General features: G+C 45.2%; 2 protein-coding genes across 5 annotated transcripts in view; one reads left to right on the top strand and one right to left on the bottom strand.

Moving 5' to 3' along the window:
* LOC144110067 (uncharacterized) overlaps positions 1-8,589 on the top strand; it is a 29,454-nt gene extending 20,865 nt beyond the window's left edge. For all 3 annotated transcript variants that reach the window (XM_077642879.1, XM_077642878.1, XM_077642880.1), the window contains exons 13-16: positions 1,226-1,273; positions 1,909-2,025; positions 2,884-6,932; positions 7,017-8,589. In XM_077642879.1, the coding sequence (XP_077499005.1) occupies positions 1,226-1,273; positions 1,909-2,025; positions 2,884-2,962 (244 nt within the window). In that variant the 3' untranslated portion in view covers positions 2,963-6,932; positions 7,017-8,589. The remainder of the gene's footprint in view (positions 1-1,225; positions 1,274-1,908; positions 2,026-2,883; positions 6,933-7,016) is intronic.
* Positions 8,590-17,747: 9,158 nt separating this feature from the next.
* Klp10A (kinesin-like protein 10A) overlaps positions 17,748-23,251 on the bottom strand; it is a 48,758-nt gene continuing 43,254 nt past the window's right edge. For both annotated transcript variants that reach the window (XM_077642877.1, XM_077642876.1), the window contains exons 15-20: positions 22,565-22,632; positions 21,161-21,278; positions 20,160-20,261; positions 19,312-19,384; positions 19,102-19,164; positions 17,748-18,480 (exon numbers count right to left, since the gene is read on the bottom strand). In XM_077642877.1, the coding sequence (XP_077499003.1) occupies positions 18,404-18,480; positions 19,102-19,164; positions 19,312-19,384; positions 20,160-20,261; positions 21,161-21,278; positions 22,565-22,632 (501 nt within the window). In that variant the 3' untranslated portion in view covers positions 17,748-18,403. The remainder of the gene's footprint in view (positions 18,481-19,101; positions 19,165-19,311; positions 19,385-20,159; positions 20,262-21,160; positions 21,279-22,564; positions 22,633-23,251) is intronic.

The raw sequence follows: 23,251 nt of genomic DNA, 5'->3' as shown, positions 1-23,251 counted from the left end.
AGATGCGCCCTTTTTCGCTCACGGCCAACGCCGCCAACACCTGCTTTTCTGCGACACGAGCTCCTTTGTTTTATCCACTTGTACGCTTCATTTTTTATGCTGTCCTGAAGCGTCATTGCTGAAACAGACCAGGAGGTATTTAAAAAACATTTTCATGAACATATGTGGCTGTGCTTTGTTGGGAAGCGCTCGAACAATGGGTGTTTTTCTCCATTTCAATTTCCAACTAGATGCTCACCTTGTGAAGCAGATTTCTTCTTCGACTATTCTATCTATTTTGACCCCGTTAGTTTTGTTGTTTTGTTGCAGGTCAAGGCATTCTTTGTTTTTCAAATTTGTACATTTTTAATTTCTTTTATGAAGTTTTCTTCTCACTCTAATATGTCAGTGTACACCGCATCACAAAAACTTGTGCTTTTCAAAAAAAATTTCAAAGAATGTTTTGGCCTGTAGAACGTCTCCATTAAGGCAATGAATGTTGAACCAGCCTTCTGCCACATTTTCATAGGTCTGAAGCTGTTTTACAAGATTCAGAGAAAAAAATGCATAATAGGAAACAATTTTCTGGAGATGAAGCAGTGAATTTTTGTAAGAGTAGTCATAAAATTATTCCCAACAGTATGCTAAAAAAATGTCATCTAATAAAAAAAATGTTTGCTGAAAGCCGGATCCCCTGTGAAGAATCTATGAAAAATATTTTCCTGCGAATCATTTGACTGTTGTCTGTACACTTATAATGTATGCATTTATATTGATGATCTTTTTACTATTTTTTGCTATAGATTCGCTACAGATAGCTGTTCTGAGTGGATACTTTTTTTCTGGAATTGCTTTTATTGTACAATAGTTACTGATTACTAGTATTTCCTTTTGCCTTTTTTTTGTATGCATTGCAAAAACTTTTCCCTGTTATGTTACATAAATTATCTATTTCTTGTTATTTCTTGCCTGCAAGGCATGCATGTTCTATTATCGCTAATGCTGCCACGTGTAATCGGGGTCGTGGGTAGCTCTGTGAATATTTTTTCATGTCCCTTTTTAAGCAGCTTGCGGGTAAATAAATGAAATGAATTTAATTTCCGCAACACAGAGATTTATTTGGGTTCCTGTCTTCATTTTTGCTTAATTCGCACAGACAAACCTTTGCTTAGTTTATTGTCGTACAGTGCTTCTTTTTCTTTGAACTTGTTGCGCATTTTTTGACTGTGTGCATTGTTTGTTTCAGGAGTGTTGGCTGCACTGTGATTGAGATGTTCCAGACAAAGCCTCCTTGGTGAGTAAGGGACTTGGGAAAAGAACACAGCTGTGGTTGTGCAAATATGTAGACTTCTTGAGTGCAGAATTGAAGTGTACCAGTAGTTTGGAAGCTGTTCTTCACGCTGTACTCAAAATTGATGCGCCCTTTTCAATGTCTTGCATCAAGCTGGCCCATCCTGTTTCGGTCGTAAGAAATATTACGTGAGCGATCAAGTCTTGCTTCCTCCGAGGCGCACATATTTGACAGTGGTTTACGAGTGGTGCGCATTTTGTTGTCAATATAGAAGGTATGAACCAACTTGCCCCGCAAGAAATACTACACAGATTGCCGTGTAAATCCATTTTCTGAACAGTCTCCTGGTTATCCATCTCTCATACTGGCAATAATGGAGCATTTCCTTTCTTCTGAAAATGTTTAATTAAAAAATACTTCTATAATTTCTTGTTTCCGCTGAGTTCAAAAGTAAAAGTCACTGTTCATGAACCCCTAAAACCCTTGCCCATTGCCTGCCTGCAGGACAGAAACTTGGTTCAAACTAAGGGATCTGATTAAATCCTTGGCTGAAGTCTTTCACTCTTATTTATTTATTATTTTTTTTGCCAATAGCCCAGGATCGGAGAAGTGCCTGAAGCAAACTGTTTCGGTTTCAGGTACGAGCTTTCTCCCCTGGCGGCGGCCTTTGCCATCGGCCAGGGCACAAGTGACCCAAAGTTTCCCGACCAACTCAGTCCTGATGCTCGAGACTTCATTCTTACCTGCCTCAAGAGGCAAGTTCTTTCCTCGCTCTTCTAATTATTATTATTATTGCCAATAGTTCTTAGTGTGTTGGTGCCTCACAGTGCCATGAAGATGGAACAGTGCGAGGAAAATAGGCATTTTATTAGTTGAGTGTGCACTGATTGATGTCGCACCACTGCCTTGCTTAAAAGTTTAGGAAGCTGAAACTATGCTGCAGAAAATGCCCTTTGCAAGATTATTTACTTCTCATTGGCAGATTCTGCATTATGGTCTGCAGTCAGTGTCCACATCCAATATTGTGAAGAAAGTGCAGTAAAAACGATGTCATTATACTTGCTTGTTTTGTGTCCTTTCTTTGGAACGGTGCGCAAAGGATTACTATAAACATGGCTCATCATGTGTGGTTCACCTGCATCCAGTTAATAACTTGAATATAATTGAATTTAGTTGCCGAAAGTTGAATTCCTTCTTTCATGTAGTTTCAGCTTCAGTTTACAGTGGTCTGTGACATCGCAAGTGGCTGTGAGTGTGCAGGTCATACAAAACCAGCTGTATAACTGCTGTTTTTTTTTGCCTTAACTTCCTCAATCTGTTGTGTCAGCATGCCTTGGAAGGTGTAACATGACCTCAGCCCTATTTATGACATTACAGCTGCCATTCAGCTCCTAAAACGGAAACTGAAACTATATGGAAGGAAAAAAAAAGGAAAAAATATTTCCAGAGCAAAGGCAAATTTCACATGGTGGTCCATGTTTACTACATATCCTGGACTCCGTTCAAAAGAAGAAAAAAAAGCACAAAAAAATATGGTGCCTCTGCTCATTTAAGGTGGACCTGGCTGAGGTGGCAATAGCTTGACTTGCACGACATGTGCTTGGCTTTCACAGGTGCCCCGCAGAGCGACCGACAGCCGAGGAACTTTTGATGCATCGCTTTCTCCAGACTGGAGCCATAGAGGACCTCTAACACAACGGTGCCCTGCTGCGGTGTTTTTAGTGTACTCTGCGGAGTGGCCTCCCTGTTTAAAGAAACATCTGCTCACTGTCCACGCACACCAGGGAAGGAAATTGGCCAAGAAACAGCACTGGCAGCCCTGGTTCTATCCTCGGTGGCACATCAAGTTGCATTTGGCAGGTCGGAGCTAAGGTTGGTGGGGGGGCAGGGTGGGGTGCTTTTTAGACTTCAACGTAACTTGTACCTGTTGCTGACGGCATGTTATCGACGTAGAGCTCACATAACTGTTTTAGTTCTTCTTATCCTCCCTATAGTACTCGGTGCATTGATAACTAAAGTAACACTTTTGCTCAGGTAAAACGGCGGCAGCCTTTGCTTTTTCAACGGCCAAAATGCGAATGTGGAATACTATACCCTGTTGCGTCGAGTCAAGCAATGATGTTCCAAGACGCTGTAATTTAGCTTTGTTGTTTTCGTGTTTTACAAATTTAGTGATGTTCCCTCCTTTTTTGTGTACACAGAGACAAATGTATATTTATTTCTATTTAAGAAAGCTTTTCTTTGGAGTTGACACAAATGTATATATATGTGTGAAAATGCCAGCATGCTTTCTCCTTCAGTGTTGTCTAGTTAATCGCTGTCGACAACTTAGGCTAAAAGGAGCGAAGTTGAAGCCTGTAGGTTTTTATTCGAATAACCGGGGCTTATCACCCATTGGTAGGCAACAACCACAAGAAGGAAATGATCCATCTGCTGAAGGAAACGGACGCAGTCTACAACCACAGAGTGGTTCCTTAGGCATAATAATGTTTCCTCAAAGACGCAGAACCACAAGTTCATGTAGAACCTGCCAGTTTGTCTCGGAGGTTTCTATACGGTGATTTTGACTCAAAAGCATCTAAGTATCTTACCTAAAAGTTAACGCGCCCACAGAAGGTTGTAAATATAATTTGCGTGCTGGTCACTTTTAAATAAAAATGTTCGCTTCAACAAGTGGATTCATATTGCTTTCTTAAGTGTCCAAAAATGCAGCTCCAGCCCATCCCACAACAGAACCGGTGCAAATTAAAAGGCACTCTGAGGACACATACAAGTTGGCCTTATCCATAGAGAATAGCATTTTGATCACAGAGAAACCATTCGCATTGAAAACTGCACTTTTATAAGGACCAAAAAACGAAATACAGGTGTCGTCACCAGCGGCAGATTTCACAACTAAATTGCTTGCGTCAACACCGATTCTTGAGCGTGGATCACAGAGGCTACACTACTCTGCATTCACTTCAATGTATTGGCAACCTGTCTTTTTCGGTAAGGATGTTACGAGTAGACTGGTAGATTTTTAAGTACCATTTTCTTGGCGACAAATGAGTCTTCTGTTTACCGGACAAACGCCAACATATGCAGTAAGAGCCAGAAAATCAATTTTTACTGAGAACACTATTTGGAAGGAGTTATCCTAAGTGTGGCGCTGCTTGACCTGACATTGTGGTACTGCAACTTTGAGAGAATGCAATCGTGCTTTGCTCAGCTCGAAAAGAGGGGGGGGTGGAGGGCTAAGCTGTCAGTCGGAGCTGCCTCCAGCGGTACTCATAATTGTTTGCAGTTTGTAACACTTGTGAATGTGCTCATTGAACCCCATGTGCAATATTTGACTTTGATGAACAATCCTGCTGTCGAGACCTTTGCCTGGGAGAAGGCCTGTGCGAGTTTCAGCTCATCCTACACTGCCCACACTGAATTCGACACGTGCGATAGTTGGCTATCATAAAAAAGTGTGTTTGGGGCAGGAAATTTTTGCGCTGTCTGCAGCTATTCGTGCTATGGGTGCCTCAATATTAGACGACTCCGCAATATAGCTTTAGTGCAGGCGTGACCTCTATGTGTGTGAGACTACGTCTAATTTGCAGTCATTATGACTTTACACGAGTACCAGCAGTTCACCCACTACCAGTTCGTGGTAAACTGTGTGGCTGCTGTTTGCTTAGAATTTTGCACACGTGATTGAAATGAGGTACTAGAGAAGAACGTGCGAGACTGCAGGTATTGTGACAGATGGTCAGTGAAAACAGATGCTGTTAACACGTTCCGTGCCGAGCTCAAGATCAGGCCTTTGGTTGTGATAAAAATGCCAATGTGAAGGTGGTATGGGGATGCGCTTTCTTTTTATTTTTTGTGATGCCATTAACATTGCTTTCATTTAGCTAGTGCATTGCTGTTAACGGCCATCTTCAAGGAAAAGTGGGTATTGCACCATCCATTTTTTTATTTTGGGGGGGACTCTGTTCACAAGCTTGTTCAGATGCTGCACAGGAAAAAGCAGTGCTCTTTTTTGGCAAAACTTTTGGATGTGATATTGGCAGAGTTGGTGTTGGGAAAGAGGTGGGCGGAGCCTGCGGACTTGTTCACTCACTACAATTATTCATGATTGGCGAGTCACTACAGCCAAGGCCCAGTAGAAAAGCTTGTGATTAGCTGCCCCCCCCCCTACGCAGTTGCCATTTGCGGTGGCCAGTTTCAGTCACGGGACAACAGCAAACAGCTTAGTGTGAATTCTGCCTCTCGCTGGCTGACATTGGCTCAAGCTGCTTCAATACTGCATAGTTTCAGTGCAAAAGTGCTCACATCTCGGGGCTCAGCCGTGCTACGACTGTACACAGAGGACTTTAATCTTGAACTGTGAGCACTTGTGCCCAAAGGCGAGCACTAGCACGAACATGAAACATTGTTTTTCGTGGTACTCTTGCTACAGATGTGCTTGCAATGCTGGGGAAGCCCCGAAACGGCTTGCATGTTTCTAAGACAATATGGGAATGTCAAGAGGTTTCCAAGCTCCGGTTAGGCTAGAATGTGGTAAGATATGCGAATAGAGCACACAGCACTCCGCGTGTGCTGCTGGGACTCGTGTACAATGAAGGAGTCTGAGGTGGGCTGAAGACAGAGACAGTCCTTGTATATAATTCCACTCAAGTGACAAAGACTTCATATTTGTGAGACTACCATTGCTGTTGTCACGGTTGGCTCTTGCCAAAGGACTCTAGGCTAGAATTTCACTGTTATTACTGCATTGGCTAGCCTTACATCTTGTCTAAACTAAACACGAAGCATGTGCTAATGTGCGTTTTAACAAAAAGAAAACAAAATGCCCTTGTGCAATATTTTAAAAATTATCTTTACAATGACATGAATTTGATTGTGCAGAAGCTAAATGGCATAATACCCCTATCACGTGAAAGGAATTGAAATGACAATTTGTTCTCTTAGGTGCATTTTTTTATATGCAGTGAAGCATCTTGTATAGGCAACCAACTGAGATGTGCAGAGTGACCAGAATGCTTTATTGTTGGCTCTCATTAGGAAGATGTCTGTAAGGTGACAGTGTTTGCTCCAAATAATTGGCCTAATGGATGGCTTTCAATTCTCGCTATGTTTTCAGAGAGCTTGTCAGAACATTCTAAAGCCAATTGACTGGCTCGCACAGTGGACACTGCCACAAAAATACAGAGCTCAATTTCAATCGATTGGAACAATGTATAGAGTGACCTTGAGGTCACATGCCTAGAAATTGTGTGCCATGCTCTGGAAGCTAAAGCTACACCTCTTATTGTTCTTATGTTTGCAGTGCACTGAAGTTGACGTCATAGCACCTTCTTATACTCCGCAACAACTTTTCTCGGCAGTGGAACAAACAGTAGAGTTGAAACAGGGCGTCTCTTCCTAGGCAGTGCGGTATAGTCCCATTCTGGAACGAAGTTTCCTAGCACATAGTATGTTGGTAGTTTGCATTATCTAAGGTATATTTCTAACCTAAGTGCCAGTTTTCAACTTTAGAGAGTCGTGGCAAAAACAGTTCCTTTGATTGAAAATGGTTTTGAGAAAAGGAAAGATACAGTAATTGTCTCTCTTTAGGTGGGCACCTCAACCTCCTTTTGTGTTCACCTCCATTGAAACACTTGAATCCGGGTACTCCAGCTCAGTAGTTGTGTGCCCTAACCACTGAGCCCTCAACCTCCTTTTGTGTTCACCTCCATCGAAACACTTGAATCCGGGTACTCCAGCTCAGTAGTTGCGTGCCCTAACCACTGAGCCACTGCAGCAAGTAAATTGATTACAACAGACTTTCATATCACGTCCTGTTACAAGAAGGTTCCGTAGATGGTGCCAACTACAGCAGTGATGGAGGAAGCAACCATGCGATGAGCAACACATCAGGCGCACATTTCCCTACGGCCAAAGTATTTGCGGAGTGACACAGTTATAGATGCTCCGCCCCTGTAGCTTTCTGTTCATTGCCAGGAAATGTTGTCGCAGAGCATAGTGCATGATAGCTGTCTGAAGCATCGGTGCTGGTGTTCAGTTCCAGAGCGAGCTGCTCTGCACAGGATAATTGGAACACTGTAATAGTGTTTATCACTGGAAAGGTGCAAATATACCTTAGTTTAGTTTCATTCAGGTCTGACAGCCATTTCGAGTGTGCTATGGCAAAAGTTCTGTCGCAGTGATCTCCACAGCTTGGTGTTTTACGGTAACGGAAAGGGCAGCTGATGGATTCCTTTGATTTGCATGGGCATGCTTAATGTACCCATCTGCAAAAACGTGAATTTTTGGTATTACTATTGGGTAGTGTTTCTAGGGTAGCTGCAGTCGTCTCAAATTGAGCTGTCAATGAAACCGCAACTCAAGCTAGCAGCAGCAATGTATCTGGGGACCTGTTAGCTGAGAAAGCCCTTGCTAGAGCTTGCACTGGAGTTGGGCTGCCAAGACTGGAATACTCGTCATCTTTTGTGACCTTAACATCATCTGTTGCCTTTGCATAGGGTGTGTTGTTATGCTCTCTCACGACATGACCAAAAGCTTCCTTGATGGGTGCAGCTCTCTGGCCTCTGGCCAAAGGTCACCAGTGCAGATCACATCCCAGTGGCTCCAGTGTGTGACGCGATCTTCCACACCAAGTTTGTGTTGTTTGGCGTCTGTGTATTCTCCCACCCAGCTACGTGCATGCTGCCATTTTAGTGCAGGCACCAGTCGCCCCTCCTCCACTGACTCCAGGCATTTTTCGCAGCAGCTAGGCAGAATTGCACACACTACAAATGATGCATGATCAAAGATGTATGTGCGTGCAAATAGAGCGCATGAATAATGTGCAGCAGGCTTCATGTGTTGGTGAAGAGTTCTGTGCGGCGTTTTGTACATATGTAAACATGACTCCTTTTCGTGTGATATGCCCCATCTAACCTGGAGAGCGGAGGGAAAAAATATATATATATATATGGTGCCGACAAAACTCGGACTCGCACAAGTGAGGATTTGCTCTCTGCAGAGCCACTGATGTGTCCGCATTTGTGAGGAAAGGTGTGTATAGGCATTGCTGAGAAATGTTTGGGAATTGTTGTTCGAAAGAAAAGGTCTATGCTGCAAAGAATGAGGGGTTTCTGTTGCAACGCTTGTGTGTGAAGAAAATGACAAAAGGGAAACGGTATTTTGACACAACTGCATTGAAACAAAGCTACAAGCGGCAACAGATGTTTTGTCTTTCTGCCATTGGCTCTCAAGAACAGATTAGCACTTTGTGCTGCCCACAACACTGTAAAACAAAATTATTAGTTCACGTTATCAAATAAAGAAGTCTAGTATGCTAATGCCGTTCCTTGTCTACTTCAATTTTTTTTTTCTCCTTTCTAACAATGGTATCGGGTACAGTCGTATGGTGCAAACACAAGCGGCTAGTGCGCACACACACTTAGAGCTATCTCAGAAAGCAATGTTTTGTTGTGTCGGGAAATATAGGTCATTTTGATTCTAAATGGTAGATTTTTTCACTAGATGCCTGAAAGAGCAATAATTGCAGGCGTAAATATAAATCCAGAGGGAAGAACCTAACCAGTTGACAACAGAAACTAAAGCTGCAAGAATGGTAATGGAAAAATGAAAGGCCAAAAGCAAAAAGGTTTGAGTTAGAAGTGAATGCGGAGAAAAAGCAAAGAGTGATGTGGACAGCCGGAGAGGAATGTTGCTGCACCCTGAACAAAGGTAAGAAAATGTACAGGTAGCTCTGAGGACTTAGGTGTTCAAAGGAAACAAACAGCGGGCACACAATAACTCATTCCGTTGGCGTTTCTGCATTAACGTTTCATACATCACATGCACACAAATTGAAAAATTTCACCAATGATTTCATACGTTGGAATGCCATTTTTTTACATGTCAAGATGGGTCTCGTCGAACTGTACACCCGCGCTTGTAAAAGGCTGGAGGGGACACATAAGCTCCGCTTAGAAGATGTAACGCAATACTGTTTATGCCCTTATGTGGAACTGGTCATTCTCGACTTTAAATTCATAGGTCCCTGGAAGTCCTCGCACCACTCCTTCCGCAATGATGCAGCGGTTAACGGGTGCACCACTGCACTGCGATGGAAGACGCTGCCAGCGATGGGACTTGTGCGACCCAGGTTGCTCTTCCTGAGCAACTTTTCACAATCAATCATTAAATTAATGGCCACCTGCCACGGCTGCCAGTTTGCTCACAATCCGGTCGGCAGGTTGTGATGACGCCACAAGGTCACGTGACCTTGGTGGCCCACCTAGGTTCATTCTCTGGCGGGTGGCCACCCTAAGCCACACTGTTTTTCGCTCAGAGCACTGGCAGTGCTGACGCCGGATTTTCTGGGTAACGGGGCCTTTAACATTGTTGTGTTAAAACAGAAAACCACGGAGGACTACTAGCGAAATATAAAACACACTGAATGGCTTGTGTCATACTTCGGTAATACTCCGTTTGGCGGCACGTGAAGCAAGTGGGGCATGTGTCCCACTATGCAGAAAGGGATAGTGTGAAAATATCTTGTGGCTATTCTACATCTATACTCGCCATCAACATTATCTGGCTCTGCAGCCAGGGCTAGGCAAGAAAGGGAAGGAAACTGGCCTTTGTCCCTGTGCCTTGGAGAATCGAGTGGCCTACTTCAGCCCTAGCGACACTGCACCATCTGTGCAATAACTCTCCCCTTCACCCCTAGTCTGAGCAACGAGGAGGAGGAGGAGCAACTTTATTTTAAGAAAAGAACGAGAGGTTCTCGAGGGTGGGCTCCTACTTGTCCATGGGACTGGGCTTCACGGAGAGCTCTATCCACTAGCCATGTTTGGCTGGCTGGTTGAGCAGCTCACAGAGAGGCCTCCCATGAGGAGGGGGATGGGTTGAGTACGGGAACTGCTATTGGTTGGAGGCATTCCCACAGGTAGTGCATGAGTGTGACCTTGGTCGCCCCACATGTGGAGCAGAGTGGGAGGGTGTCAAGGTAGGATGACAGTTTTGAAGGAGGTAAGGTGAGATGTAGCAGTTTGTCTACAGTTGCTGCCAGACCGCACTGTATTTTGAATCTATAGTCTACAGCGAGGTGGCGGGAGGGTGAAGCAGCTGTTTTTGTAATGAGTGGTGATCGGGTGTTGTGTGAGTAGAGCCCTCGAGGTTTCGTGCATGAGTTGGGGTGTCCGATCTTCTGGGGCCCAGAGGGATAGCTCTCGAGCCAGCGCATGAATGCGCTGATTACTGGGGATCCAGGCATGCCAGGAACCCACGTGAGGGCTATCTCTTGGGTAAGCATGTGTCCTGGTGCGAGAATGCGTTGGGTGGTTGCTGTGATAATGCTTTGCTGATAGTGACGGTAGGCAGCTTGGGAGTTGGTGCTAGATTTCAGTGATGTTGGGATCTTATGTAGTGTGTATGAGCACAGAGGCAATGACCATGCCCTCGGCCTCCATAGGGTTGTTGGTGTCGAGGGTGGCTGTGGCCCTGACGGTGCCATCCTCATAGCGGCGACAGTGGCATAATATCCTGGTAGGGCGTATTGAGCCGCGTCCACGTTGAGGATGTCGGGTCTGCCTCTGTAGTGTTTGCTGTAATCAGCTCCGGCCTGGCGTCTGCCTGTGCAGGTCAGTATTCATATTTCTGGGTAGAGGTTGGATGCGTAGTTGGCCTTAGATGTCATGTGGGATTTGATAGTTAAGGGCAGGCAAGCAGGTGGTGGGAGCCAGATGTAGATGCTGTAGGGAGTGTTGGCCAGTGTCTGCAGTGTGGGTTAGTCGAAGTATCTGGTTGCTTCATTGGGCTTCAAGTAGTTCCCAAGATTGCAAGTGCCCATTGCGAGTTAAGTGATTTGTGCTAACGGATTATGGTAGGCGGAGCACAAAGGTGGTGGTGTTTGCTTTTTGGTAAGCAAGTGTCAAGAGGCTGGTGATGAGGGCGACTGTCATTAAGTGTTTCCCACTCCAATAGACCGTGGTAGCGCTTGTCTTGCTTTTGTCCCACCTTTGTTGCACTGTTCACCCACCACAATGTGTGCAGCTTTGTTTGGTTTGCTTGTCTACCTTCAGTCTATTGACCAGTGGTATGTGGTCGTCGTACATTCGGAGGTGTATGCATCCCCCCCGGCACTGGGATAAAGGCCCGCCGCCTTCCTTTTCCTTCCTAGCCAAGGCACCGCCGTGGTGGCTCAGTGGCTTTGGCGTTCGGCTGCTGGTCCCAATCCCGCGGTATTGAATATCGGCCGCGGTGGCCTGGATTTCAATGGAAGCGAAACACAAAAACATCGATCCATACTAATGAAGCCAAGGTGGTCTAATCCTACCCGGAGCCCTCATGGCATCCTCCATTTCCCATATGTATCGCTTAGGAATGTTAAATGATGTATACCACACCAGGAAAGCTATTCATAGAAAACGGAAAACAGTGTGCTTGTCACTTATACATACAAACCGATCATTTATTGAACGAGTTTCTAACAATGGCTATACATATACGTTGGAAAACTGCACAGCTACGCGTGCTGTTAGGTTTGAGGGAATGGGAAAAAAGTCTCTTCCACTCCCCTCTGCCGCGACGCTACCGTGATCTTCCCTCTTGGAACTAGGGGCAAACCAGAGCGCCCGGGACAAGCCAAGAGGCGCTGGATGTGCCGGCTGGCTCTCACGTGACTACGTCACCGCTTAGCTGGGCGCGAGTGCAGCAGCGCCGCCAATGGAGTCCGGGTGTAGCCAGCTTCCATGCTGCGCGTTGCACAGCAGTGGACGTCCGTGTACATACTGTGTACTAAAGTCATCAAGGGGCTTTATTGTGTACACTACACTAGCGCCCCTAGCGGGGGGAACTCTATGCTCGCGCCGGGGTTTCCGAGTAGAAGGCGCGGAGAGGAGAGCGGGCAGGTTTGGCCAACACCTTGACTGGACAAGGTGTCGGTTTGGCATGTTGCGTCACGCCATCGACAGGGTTAATTGGAGAGACATGGGAAAGGCCTTTGCCTTACAGTGGGCATAGTCAGGCTGATGATGATGATCATGCCATCGACGTCGCCTGCCAGATCAGTCTCGTGCCCCGCTGTGTGCTCAGTTGACTGTCTCGTTCGAGCTTGCGTTTGCGATGGCTGCTCTCGGTACATCTACATCCACAAGAGAAGATTTTGCGACAGCCTGGCGTGCTCAGATTGTAGGTCGCCTATCAATTTATTTTTTTGAAGCAACACTACAGAAATCCAAAAATTTGAGAAATGCCTAAGCTCGGCCTTCAAGCGTGCGACACGCAAGCATTAAAGGACTATAGACACCAAATTATTGCTTGCATGTTTTCTTTTTTCAAATGATGTTAGACAATAATATACGTGGATCAATGCGGGATATTTGCCTATGGCTGCGAAATAATTTGCAATTAAATTTCTTTGCGACATTGTTGCGGTTTCAACCGAACGATGGCTGTGACATGTTCCAGACAACACTAAACATCTCGAGGACGTTCTCAAGTGGTCAGAACGTTTTCATCCCGAGCGGGACATTGGTTACCTTTTGAGTGCATCATGGCTAAATGTCTTCACGAGGATGTCCTCAGTTTGTAGAATTGCTGGATGATGATGAAAATTTCTCAAATGTCCTACAATCTTTTTTTCACAAGATGTGGCGCCCTGTGGGGAGTGGCGAAAATTAACCTGCTAATTACTGAAAACAAACGCATGTGGGAAACGCAGGCACGATCTGGTTCCACAAGGTATGCGACGCCAGCTACGCCTGCGAAGTGGCGTGTGACTGACAGCTGCTGCCATCTGTCGCATACGCCTGTCACAAACATGAACTGAGCATCGTGCAGAGCGGGCCTGTGAAAAAGGCAGCCCGTCCTAGTGCACAGTACTGTGGGACAGAACTGAGATGATACCAGCTTTGTCTCGCACTCGGCTGTCATTATTTAAGAACTGCAATTTTATTAAAATATGTGTACAACTGTATAATGAAGAAATACATTGACCCAAAAATTGTATGCCTTGAAGAGATATCTTCATATTTTTGCTTTAGTTGAACGTATTCTTGTTTAACTGTTGGACTGTTAGGTGTTTGGACCACTTGTCTTTTTCATTGAGGCAGCAGAATTCATTCTCTGCGGCCCTGGGCATGCTAAGACCGTGCTGTGGTGCTGCATTATTCTGATCAGCTTCTTTTAGCTTCTTAGCTTTGAATACAGGACGCCTATGAACCCCAACGTGGGCATCTGGACGTCATACTCGGGATGTCTTTGCGTCATCTGTGGAAGTTCACCTTTTGGTCACACTAGGCACGAAAAAAACTGCAGCATAACTGCCGATACGTCGTTTATTGCGACTCCAGCTCTTGAATTGGGCTGGTGTAAGTGTTTCAGAGAATTAAAACTATGAATCAGCATTGATACTGCAGATTTGCTTTTTTCTCTCGTGCATCACGCAATGTAATTAATTACATTGTGTGACTACATAAAGTAACTACACGTCACAGCCATATCGTTCAGTTGATGAAACCGAAACAGCACGAGAAGAAATTCAATTATGAATTATTAGCGGTCACAGGCGAGTGTATCACGCGGTGACAGTCCTTTAACAAGTCCTGTCAGCGGTTTCTCTTGCCTGTGCAGGCACTGCCACTGTTTCCTCTTCCAATGTGTGAAAGGCCACGACATACCCCCTTTCAACCAGCGATAGCGTCTGACTCGCAACCCAAGAGTCAGCGGCTCGATTCCCGACTAATTACTCTGTTTTCATTTCAGTGCAATTGACTTCATATATACATGTTCTAATGATTTTGTGACCTAGTCATCACGAGTTTTATAATGTTTTGATCACTTTTCAAATCTACTGCTCAACGTGTGACACAGCCGCCTTTTCAACAAATCCGGAGTTTTCGCTCACACCGACGACGGCGCCAGATTTTTTGCAGAACGGCAGCCTTGCGTAAAATTGGTATGCAGCTGCAGTGAACGATTTTCCTTCAATTAGCCGGTAACGATCAACAAAGACTGCAGCGATGCGACGAAATTCGCCGCTTTGTAAGCAAACCTTGAGCAAGCTCTTGTGCAAACCTTGTGCAAGTTCTTAGGACTTGCCATATTAAAGCCAAATACAGAGTCAAGCAAAAGTGGTATTTATTTCTTGAATTAGTCATGCACGCAAGCATATATATCTTATCACGGTGATGTTCAAGCTCTCCAGCAGGGTCCTGTGCTCCTAGCAGAGATCACCACTCTCTACGGACTACTTTAGGGAGGCACTACTAATCACAATTCGAGCTTTCACAGCAACATGTTCTAGTTCGGCATCTCAGTCTTCGATCGCCGACATGGTTTTATATGTCCAGCGACGAAACTCTCACAGCGCACGTGCGCGCAGGACGTATTATGCTGCATTCATCTCACATGAATGGCATCCAACATCAAATCGCTGCCATTGGTTGATCACCGACCGTGTACAGTAGTTTCGCTTTCATCACGCTTCTGCTTTCACTTCAGGTGCTAAATTTTCCCAGCTGGCGTTTGTGCGGCTACGGTTTTATCAGAGACAGCGTCATTGCACTAATACACACCGTGACCGTCAATCGCAATAAGGGAATGCTCATTAAAACTGCAGCCGCTGCAAGTGGGCTGGACTACTCTATGCGGCGGTGTTATAGTAAACTAGAATACTTTGTTCACTATAGGCAGTGCAGCGGCAGCGGCGATGACCGAGCTGGAACGTTTTCCGCAGTGACAAACCAGAAAAGGCAAGCGGGGGTCTGATTGGCTAATACAGTGCGGCCTCAATGAGAACTAGTTTGCATCTTAAACCGTGTGTCAAGTGTTTACTATCAGCAATGAATGAACTGTGAACAAGGAAACCAAGGTGGCAACACAGAAACACCAGCAAATTAGCTTATGGAGCGGAAATATAAATCAGCTTGATTAACACTTCTTCAGAAGAATCTGTGCCTTCGAAGTTAAAATAATCCGAGCTGGTATAGAGCTTCCCATGGCTAAAAGCTTATTTTCCTGTTTGTGTCTCGGTTGTGTTCGTTTTATTCCTGGCCGATAGTACATTGCAAACTATTAACTTTCAGCTTTTTTCTGAACAGCAGGTTCTAGCCAATCGATTTCTTCGTTCCAGGCGAAGTTGCGATGCTTCATGTAAATAGGTCCATTTCTTTTTCTTCTTTAGGCCAGCTAGTGAATGCAGGATAAAATATTTCTGGATTCGTCGAGTCATGTGCAGCTTTAGAACAATAACTTCCACTACCCATAACATTGATTTCACAACACTGGTGTTTTGTAGCAGGAGTTTTTTTCTTAGTAAGCTTAAAACCAGACTTTCCCCCAAGGGCCGGCCGAGCTATTTAGGCCAAAAAATATGCTTTGAATCTAAATAAATGGCACCTGAAAGGGTTAAATGCACAATAGCAATACTGTTTCCTGGCAGTCGCTAGACTGAACAATGCAGGCAGTCGCATTTTTCCGTTATCTTCGTTGATTTTTCACGGTGCAAATTTTAATTCACCTCGTATGCAACACCCCAGTGCTTCTCAGCAGTCGTGAAGACTAGCTAACACTACCTTGCAGATAAAGCAACTACAGCAACATGCTTTTCAGTGCTAGGCACAGACAGTTCCTGTGGTGTGTACACGATACAGTTTTGAAGCGAAAAGCTTCACTACGCCAGCTCTTTTGAGTCGTCAGCAGGGCCGCAAGTTTGACTTTGAATGTAGCTAGAGGTCACGGTGGCTGCAAGTTTCACCATGAATGTAGGTAGAGGTCTAACCACGAGCATAACTGGTGGTAGTCAGGTTCGACACGCCAGCTACAGCAGCGACACCAGCGGCTGTTACACCATCTCGACTTTGACCTTCGGTCAAGCGTCTGCCAGCATCCCATGCGCAGGTCATGAAAGTGGGTTCTGTACAAAATGCCCATGTACACTGATGCCTTCAGTGGATCCCTAGGTGTGATCAATGCCTCCTGTGGAGACCCACACCCGAATCACGCCCATAAGGAAAGGAATATGAAATTAAGTTGGTTTTAAGGAAAAGAAATTACACTTGTCTAGCATATTTCCTGCCGATATCTCGCCCTAAGGGAAGGAAAGTAAAATAAAGTTGGTTTTAAGGAGAGGAATTGACCCCTGTCTCGCATATCTGGGAGGACACTGACATATCTTGGTGGACATCAGAACCAACTGCGCCCTAAGGGAAGGAAAGCGAGATGAAAGTTGGTTTTAAGGCCTGTCTCACATCTGAAGGGCACTAAGGGAAGGAAAATGAAAGTTGGTTCTAAGAGACGGGAATGATGCCTTTCTCGTGTTGCCCCATTTCCTTTCTCCAAAAAACCAATTTCTTTTTCAATTTGGCTTCCTGAAATTATCTGCACGGTTTGCGCGTCCTTTGGAACTGGATTTGGTTCCACATCTCCACATACAACCAGCGATAATAGTTGGAAATATCACCGGAGCTATAATATATACTGTCTTGCGGGAGAGTATGATGTCGTTTTGAATGAAGCAAGATGTTTAATGAATAAAAATAATGCCTACCACTGTGTGTGATCAGTATGGCTACCTACGGAAACCGCCAGTCGCTCAACTACTTCGCTTTCAACCAGGGTTAACCAGAGCTAAACCGCCAGCAATTTAAAATTACTCTAAGGGAAGAGGTACTGCAGTGCTTCACCTATAGTTAGGAGGTTCATAAATATGCTTTGCATTTTGCTTGGCTATTGCGCATAAGACATTTATTCGCAACAATAAGACTTCTCCAGGCGAACCTCCACAAAAATGCTGTGACAATATCCATGTCAACCTCTCGCAAAACATTCAAGAAGTAGGAAATGCACTGGAAGAATTCTCTGCACACAGTGGACAGCATGGTAGTGCTGCTAAGATCCCATAGAATCCACGTTTGGCTTGACTGGTGTTGGGCCAATAACATGGAGTGTGCACTTCCATGCATTTTCGCTGTGGACGAAGTGCTCCTTAAACACCGTAAATTTTAATGTAATCACAGTTTATACAAATTTGCTAAATTCCCTATTCGAAGTGCAGTGTGTACTATCTCCCGCATCAGTGTATGATACAGCCACACACAATCCGCTACCTTACATCGCTAAAGACGCAAAGAAGCTGTAAACATATCTGTGTGAATTTCATTCCATGCTTCTGCACAAGGATTTTTCTTGTTTTGGATGCTGGAAGGATTTTTTTGCAACTGTCAGATTTGTATAACATTCTACTGTAGCGTTAACATACAGTAATTTCCAGACACTGGCGTGCACAGCAGTGGCCACGCCAGTTGTCTTGCACCGCAGTGTCCCCAGAGCAGGGACCCCGGAACAGAGGGAACATTTTCTAGAGGGGGCAGTCATGGACTCTGCGCTCACTCTCAAATTTTTAGGAAATCAAATTGTGATCCACAGTTCGACCCATTCCTTTAATCTGCTTAACCAGCTCCTACCTGACATGAATGAAACAAGACAAATTCAGCAGCCACAAATCTGCAGGTCAGCAGACCATTGTGCTCAGAAGGATTTATTGGTCTTCACTGCACATAGTCTGTGTCTAAAGTTCATTTGCGGCAGGAAAAAAAAATATTGACGGTGCAGGGCAAATAAACTAAGAAATGAAAGATTTGGAGCTCTGCCCACACCCCACCTATTCATTTCTAGTGAATTACAGTCGACTCTCGTTACACCAAACTTGCTTAGTTCACAGCAACATGCAACACTGGAAGCTGCTGACAGCAAATCAAAATGCAGACCAGGCAACTTAAATCAAACAATTTGCGGAGGCAATAAAATGTTCAGTCCCCGGCAAGCTGGAAGTACTGAGCGTCGACTGTATAACTTATTTACAGGGGATTACAGAACAAGTCATTAAAAGCAGTTAAAACATGTATACAAATATATTACACACAACATAGTTGCCACCTGCAGGCGGTCCAGCGAAGGGCGAAAAAAAATGGGGAGGGAGGGACAGTACACTACAGCACCGAGACATGCATGCCCTCTCGATGAAAATATGTACAGGGTTGAGGGCAAACACAAGTCTTCAAATGTGAGAAATCTGGCAGAAGGAAAGCTGGCTGCTGCAAGGACAAATGGTGAAGAGGGACCAGGTGAACAATGTTGACCAGGCATTGTGCAACGGTCATTTCATTTCACTGGCCGCTTGATGTTCATGCTCATTTTTTCCTCTTCGGCTAAGTGCTGCTGGAACCCAGTCACTTTCTCTGCAGCAAGAAAAATATAGAAAGACAGGAGAGATGGTTTAGTGGTGAGTTGTGGTGGTACAATGTACAGGCAGGGTTAGTTTGCAATTGCTCCGTCTCAGTCACCGATTAGAATGATTGTGTTCACCACTGTTCCATAAGGCCAGCGTCCCTAAAAGCTTCAAGAGTGCTTTTGACGCTGATGGACACTCAGTTCGGAAGCTCTCAAGGTACACGATGGAACATCCAAAGGAACATGCAATCTCCTCAGGTTGCCCAGGAGTATTTCATACTCGTCGCAAAAATGCAGGCATGTGAAACAAAACAGTTCAAATCAACCACAAAATCACATTTTACACAGATAGGTGAGGTGGTGCGGCGAATCTTGTGCATTCATATCGGCGTACAGGCGGAGTCTGTGCGCAGGCGATACAAGCTAGTAGCTCCTGTCGCGCGACAAACCTTGCGTGATGCAAGGAAGGTGCAGGGGCGGCCGAAGGTGCGGAGGCATGATGCGGGGGCGGCCGAAGGTGCAGAAAAGCGATGCATCACTAGCGAATTGCTCGTCCTTTGCATCAGTAATGCATTGAATACTACTACATGCAGTACTTTAACACGAGATACACGAATGCAGGAACTTACCATTGAATTTGGACAGGACTTCCATTTTCTCGGCTAGCAGGTCCTTAAGTTTCTGCACGTACACTGCATGACAAGACGAAATATTTGAGAATGGGTGTTTATAATAAAGTTCAAAGTTGCATAAAAATAAAGCCTTATCACAAACACAGCGCTACAGTGAAAGGAAGCCAAAAAAAAAAAAAAGGCACACAAGGGCATCGTCATGCTTACAGTCAAGGTCGTAGTCCACTTCGTTGGTCATGGTCAGGAGGTCCATGTCCTGATGTACCCATGCTTGGCTAGCCTGCAGAAGAACGGGTGTAGAAGCAAACATTACAGCACTGAGATGTGGACTGGAATGTGCTGAAGTTGCACTCAATGAGGTGGCGCTGCTCGAGCTTTAGATGCCAGCATTTGAGAACACAACTTGGGTAAATGAAACATTACAGACTCAGCAAGGGCGCAGGACAGTCACCCAATGCCTTGACCCCCCCCCCATAAGTTAATTTAGTATCACTCAATTATGATCATTTTGTGCTGTCTGCTATCCAACCAGCTAGTATGTGTGTAGTTTTTCTGGCAATTGATGACCAAACTTTCAACAACGATAAGCTAGAAGTTGCCTGAACAAGGTTTCGTCCCAGGGAAGTGGCAAAGCTGGAGTTAATTCCTAGACCAGGCAAATTTTTTCAACTCTGCTTCTTCCCTTGTTTGAAGGGCAGCTAACCGGGCAGGATCACCCTGCATGTTTCTTGGAGTAAAGTTCGCAATAGATGAGGACGATACAGGTTCACACACTACTCGAGATTGTGGCTGCAGAGATGAGAGGCTGAGCTTGTATCGCCCAGTTGTCCTCTGTTCAGAGCTTTGTTTGAAGTGTGCTCCATCTAGGAGGATAGTGCCCGATGGTTTGGTCAGATGTTTAGGGGAATCCCCAAGGCGAGGTAGATCAGCTGACAGAGACTGGAATATTACTACACAAGAGCCATAGCTTGCACAAGAGTGAACCACATTTTAGGTCCTCTGGACATATCTGACAAGACTGAAAAGGAAAAAAAACTGAAGAAATGGACACACACCTCGACAACAGTTTTGTGCAGATCCAAGATTTCCTCTTCCATCTCTTGTAGGTGGGAGATGGCTTCGTGGAATGTGTACATATCACCCGACATTTCCACGTCCTGGAGGCAACAAATTTGCACAAGTTTCAACCACAGGCGATTTCAACTATGCATCTAACAGAACTGCAATTGTCAAACTTCTTTGGACCATGTCAAAAGGAAAAGCTGCTTGTTTTGCAGGGGAAAGATAACTTCAACAGGAGGGAGGGAGACTAGCATACAGCTGAATGCTCTATGCAGCCATGTACACATCTCTGGCCGAGTGCCATTGAAGGTTACAAGAAACACTGAGGCCGTCTTAACCACACTTTAATAGAAAATGCTACAGCTACAGCATTTAGGTTAGTGTCTCACAGTCTCAACTTTGCCAGTGCTCTACGCTTTGGCCGTTTCCGGTGACACGGTATTGATGTCAACACCCTCTCCGTCGCATTCACAGGTCACTGGGAGCCCTCATCCCCGTATTGGCACAGTGGAGCAGCAGTTAAGTGATGAGCCACTGGCCCCAGCAGGCAGCTGTTTCAAACGCAGCCATCAGTGGGGCATGTGACACCCAGGTTGCTCTTCCTGAACTCACGCAAGGGTCATGCCCAGCACCACGGTGGGCAGGTGGCAACCGCACCGAATTTGCCAACTTTGGGCAGTTTCCTCGGAATCAGGTGGGTAGGTTGCCACCTTCCACGATGAGTAGGCTGTGATCATGCGGCCATGCACAAGGTCATCATGCACGAGGTCAAGCGACCTCTATCAACCAATCCGGGAATTTCGTGCAGAATTTCAAATTTCAGGGGCTCTCCAACTGGCCAACTGGAGTGATACGCCCTTGATGGAGTCATCAGGCAACGTCTGCAATGTGTGCATTCAATCTCAACATAATGGACTGGCTTGACAGCAGTTTGCTCCATCAGGTATTTGCAAACTTCCACCATACGCACAAAGGTGAACCTAAAGCAACTCACATCAGAGGCCCGCAGCAGAGCTAGATTATCATCCTCCTCACTCTCCGGAGCCATTTCTTCATCTTCGCTGGACGTGGGCTTGAGCTCTGGGCTGTCCTCAACACCGAGCTCTTTCACCCTGCAGAAAGACATGCAAGGGCAGAGACCAAAATGAGAGATCCAAATTTGATACTGATTTTTAATCTGCTAGCATTAGAAGCCCCAATGAGGCATCTGGCGTGGTAGTGTTGTGCACACCACCTGCCACAGTTCACAGATGGCAAAGTGGAGAGAAGAAAATCCCCTATACACTTGTAGGGGAGAGGAGGTTCTGACATGGGCCGAGGAATGATTACCACAGGAACAACCTGGCGTGTGGTCACCGTGGAAGGTGGACAGACAATCAGGCAATGAATAGCGATAAATAAGTGTCCTTGTAATTTGTTTGATCATTTGTACCAGCCTTCCACAGGCTTTAAAGTGCACCAAGAAGTTAAGTGTTGCTTGCCATAGTTATTCTGCTTTGGAGCTGTTTACTTGCCACCAACAACACAGGAAAGCTTTGACATCACAAGACAGTAATGAAAAAAAAATCAAAATTCTTCTTAAAAAAATAATTTGCAGTTACACAGTACTATGAATATCATAACGAAGTTGCAATTTGTGCAAGAAAAAAAATTCAGCATTGTGAATCACAAGTATGAGTAAACCAGTTATGTGCAAATAGTATTTCTTTCGGTTCGAATCAAATTCGAAGTTAATAGCACTTCACAAAGCAGCGCAAAGGCACAAGGTGCACTTAACCTCACTTTTGACGCGAGGCCTTTCATCTTATGCTAAAAGGGAGCGCAAGAAAATGGTGGTACTCTTCTAAGCGAAGGCTGCACTTGCGTAAAATGCTTCGCAGTGCCACCTTTCGCATCGTGTCGACTAAAAGTTACCGGTATTTCACATCGAATAATTTCAACTGTCGAAGGGTAGAAACTTTACGGTACTGCCGGCTTCAATGCTGCTGTCCAGCAACACTGCAAATGTGAAAGCCGACGAAGTGCTAACCTCTCATGTTGGTTCTTATCTTTTTAGTCGTCGTCATCTTTCGGGTCTCCCCATGCAGTGGGCATAGTGCAGTTCCCGCCAGCCATGAAGTGTTCGCTTTACCATGCATTTGGCTTTTGTCCCATATCAAGCGTGCTCCTTAGTGCTCTGCCAGAGGGTGCAGCTGTCGAAGGCCTAGTCTGTGGACATGGCGGCGATCGCGGGTACATTCTGCAGCGTGCACAAGACCATCGACTGCTTTTTCCAGCAGCTTATGCTCCTGAATACTCAAACGACAAAATAGAATTCAGAAATATTTGATGTTTTCGATCTGAGGTTTCAGTATTTGTAACGTTAGAATACTCGCACAACCCGACAAAATGGCCTTACCTGTCCGCATATCGCAGTGTGTTAAGGGAGTGCTCACACGAACTTAAACCTGGCGAGATCATGGCAATCTGAAAGGGACAGGAAAACGCAAGCTATAGAAATGACTGACACCCTCAAGAAACAGCCAAAAGTGGCACTTTTCTAAATAAAAATTTGCCCAGAATCAACAGAGACATAGAACGACTGTATTGGCAATATAATGGATTACACAAGCCGCCATGTGCAACCCGCATCTGGTAATCATCATCGCCCTGACTGCACCCACTGCAGGGCAAAGGCATCTCCCATCTCTCTCCATTAACCCTGTCTTTTGCCAGCTGTGGCCACCATATCCCCACAAACTTCTTAATCTCATCCGCCCATTTAACTTTCTGCTGCCCCCTGCTATGCTTGCCTTCTCTTGGAATCCATTCAGTTACCCTTAAGGGCCAGTGGTTATCTTGCCTTCGTATTAAATGCCCTGTCCAAGCCCATTTCTTCCTTCTGATTTCGACTATGATGTCATTAACCCAAGTTTGCTCCCTCACCCACAAACCAGTTTTTGCTCCTTTTGCCACTTGCCTTCAGCAGCAGTTGCAGCAGCTCTAGATGCTATATGAAACTCTCAGTTTATACCACAGCAAATTATTTGGCATCACTATACACTACAATTGAGAGCCAAGGCATGTGCACTCCTCCAGTTTAATC

This window comes from Amblyomma americanum, chromosome 11 (assembly GCF_052857255.1).
Source record: "Amblyomma americanum isolate KBUSLIRL-KWMA chromosome 11, ASM5285725v1, whole genome shotgun sequence".
Classification (NCBI taxonomy): domain Eukaryota; kingdom Metazoa; phylum Arthropoda; class Arachnida; order Ixodida; family Ixodidae; genus Amblyomma; species Amblyomma americanum.
Note: the sequence above shows the minus strand (reverse complement) of the source record. Positions and strands in the feature narration are given on the sequence as shown.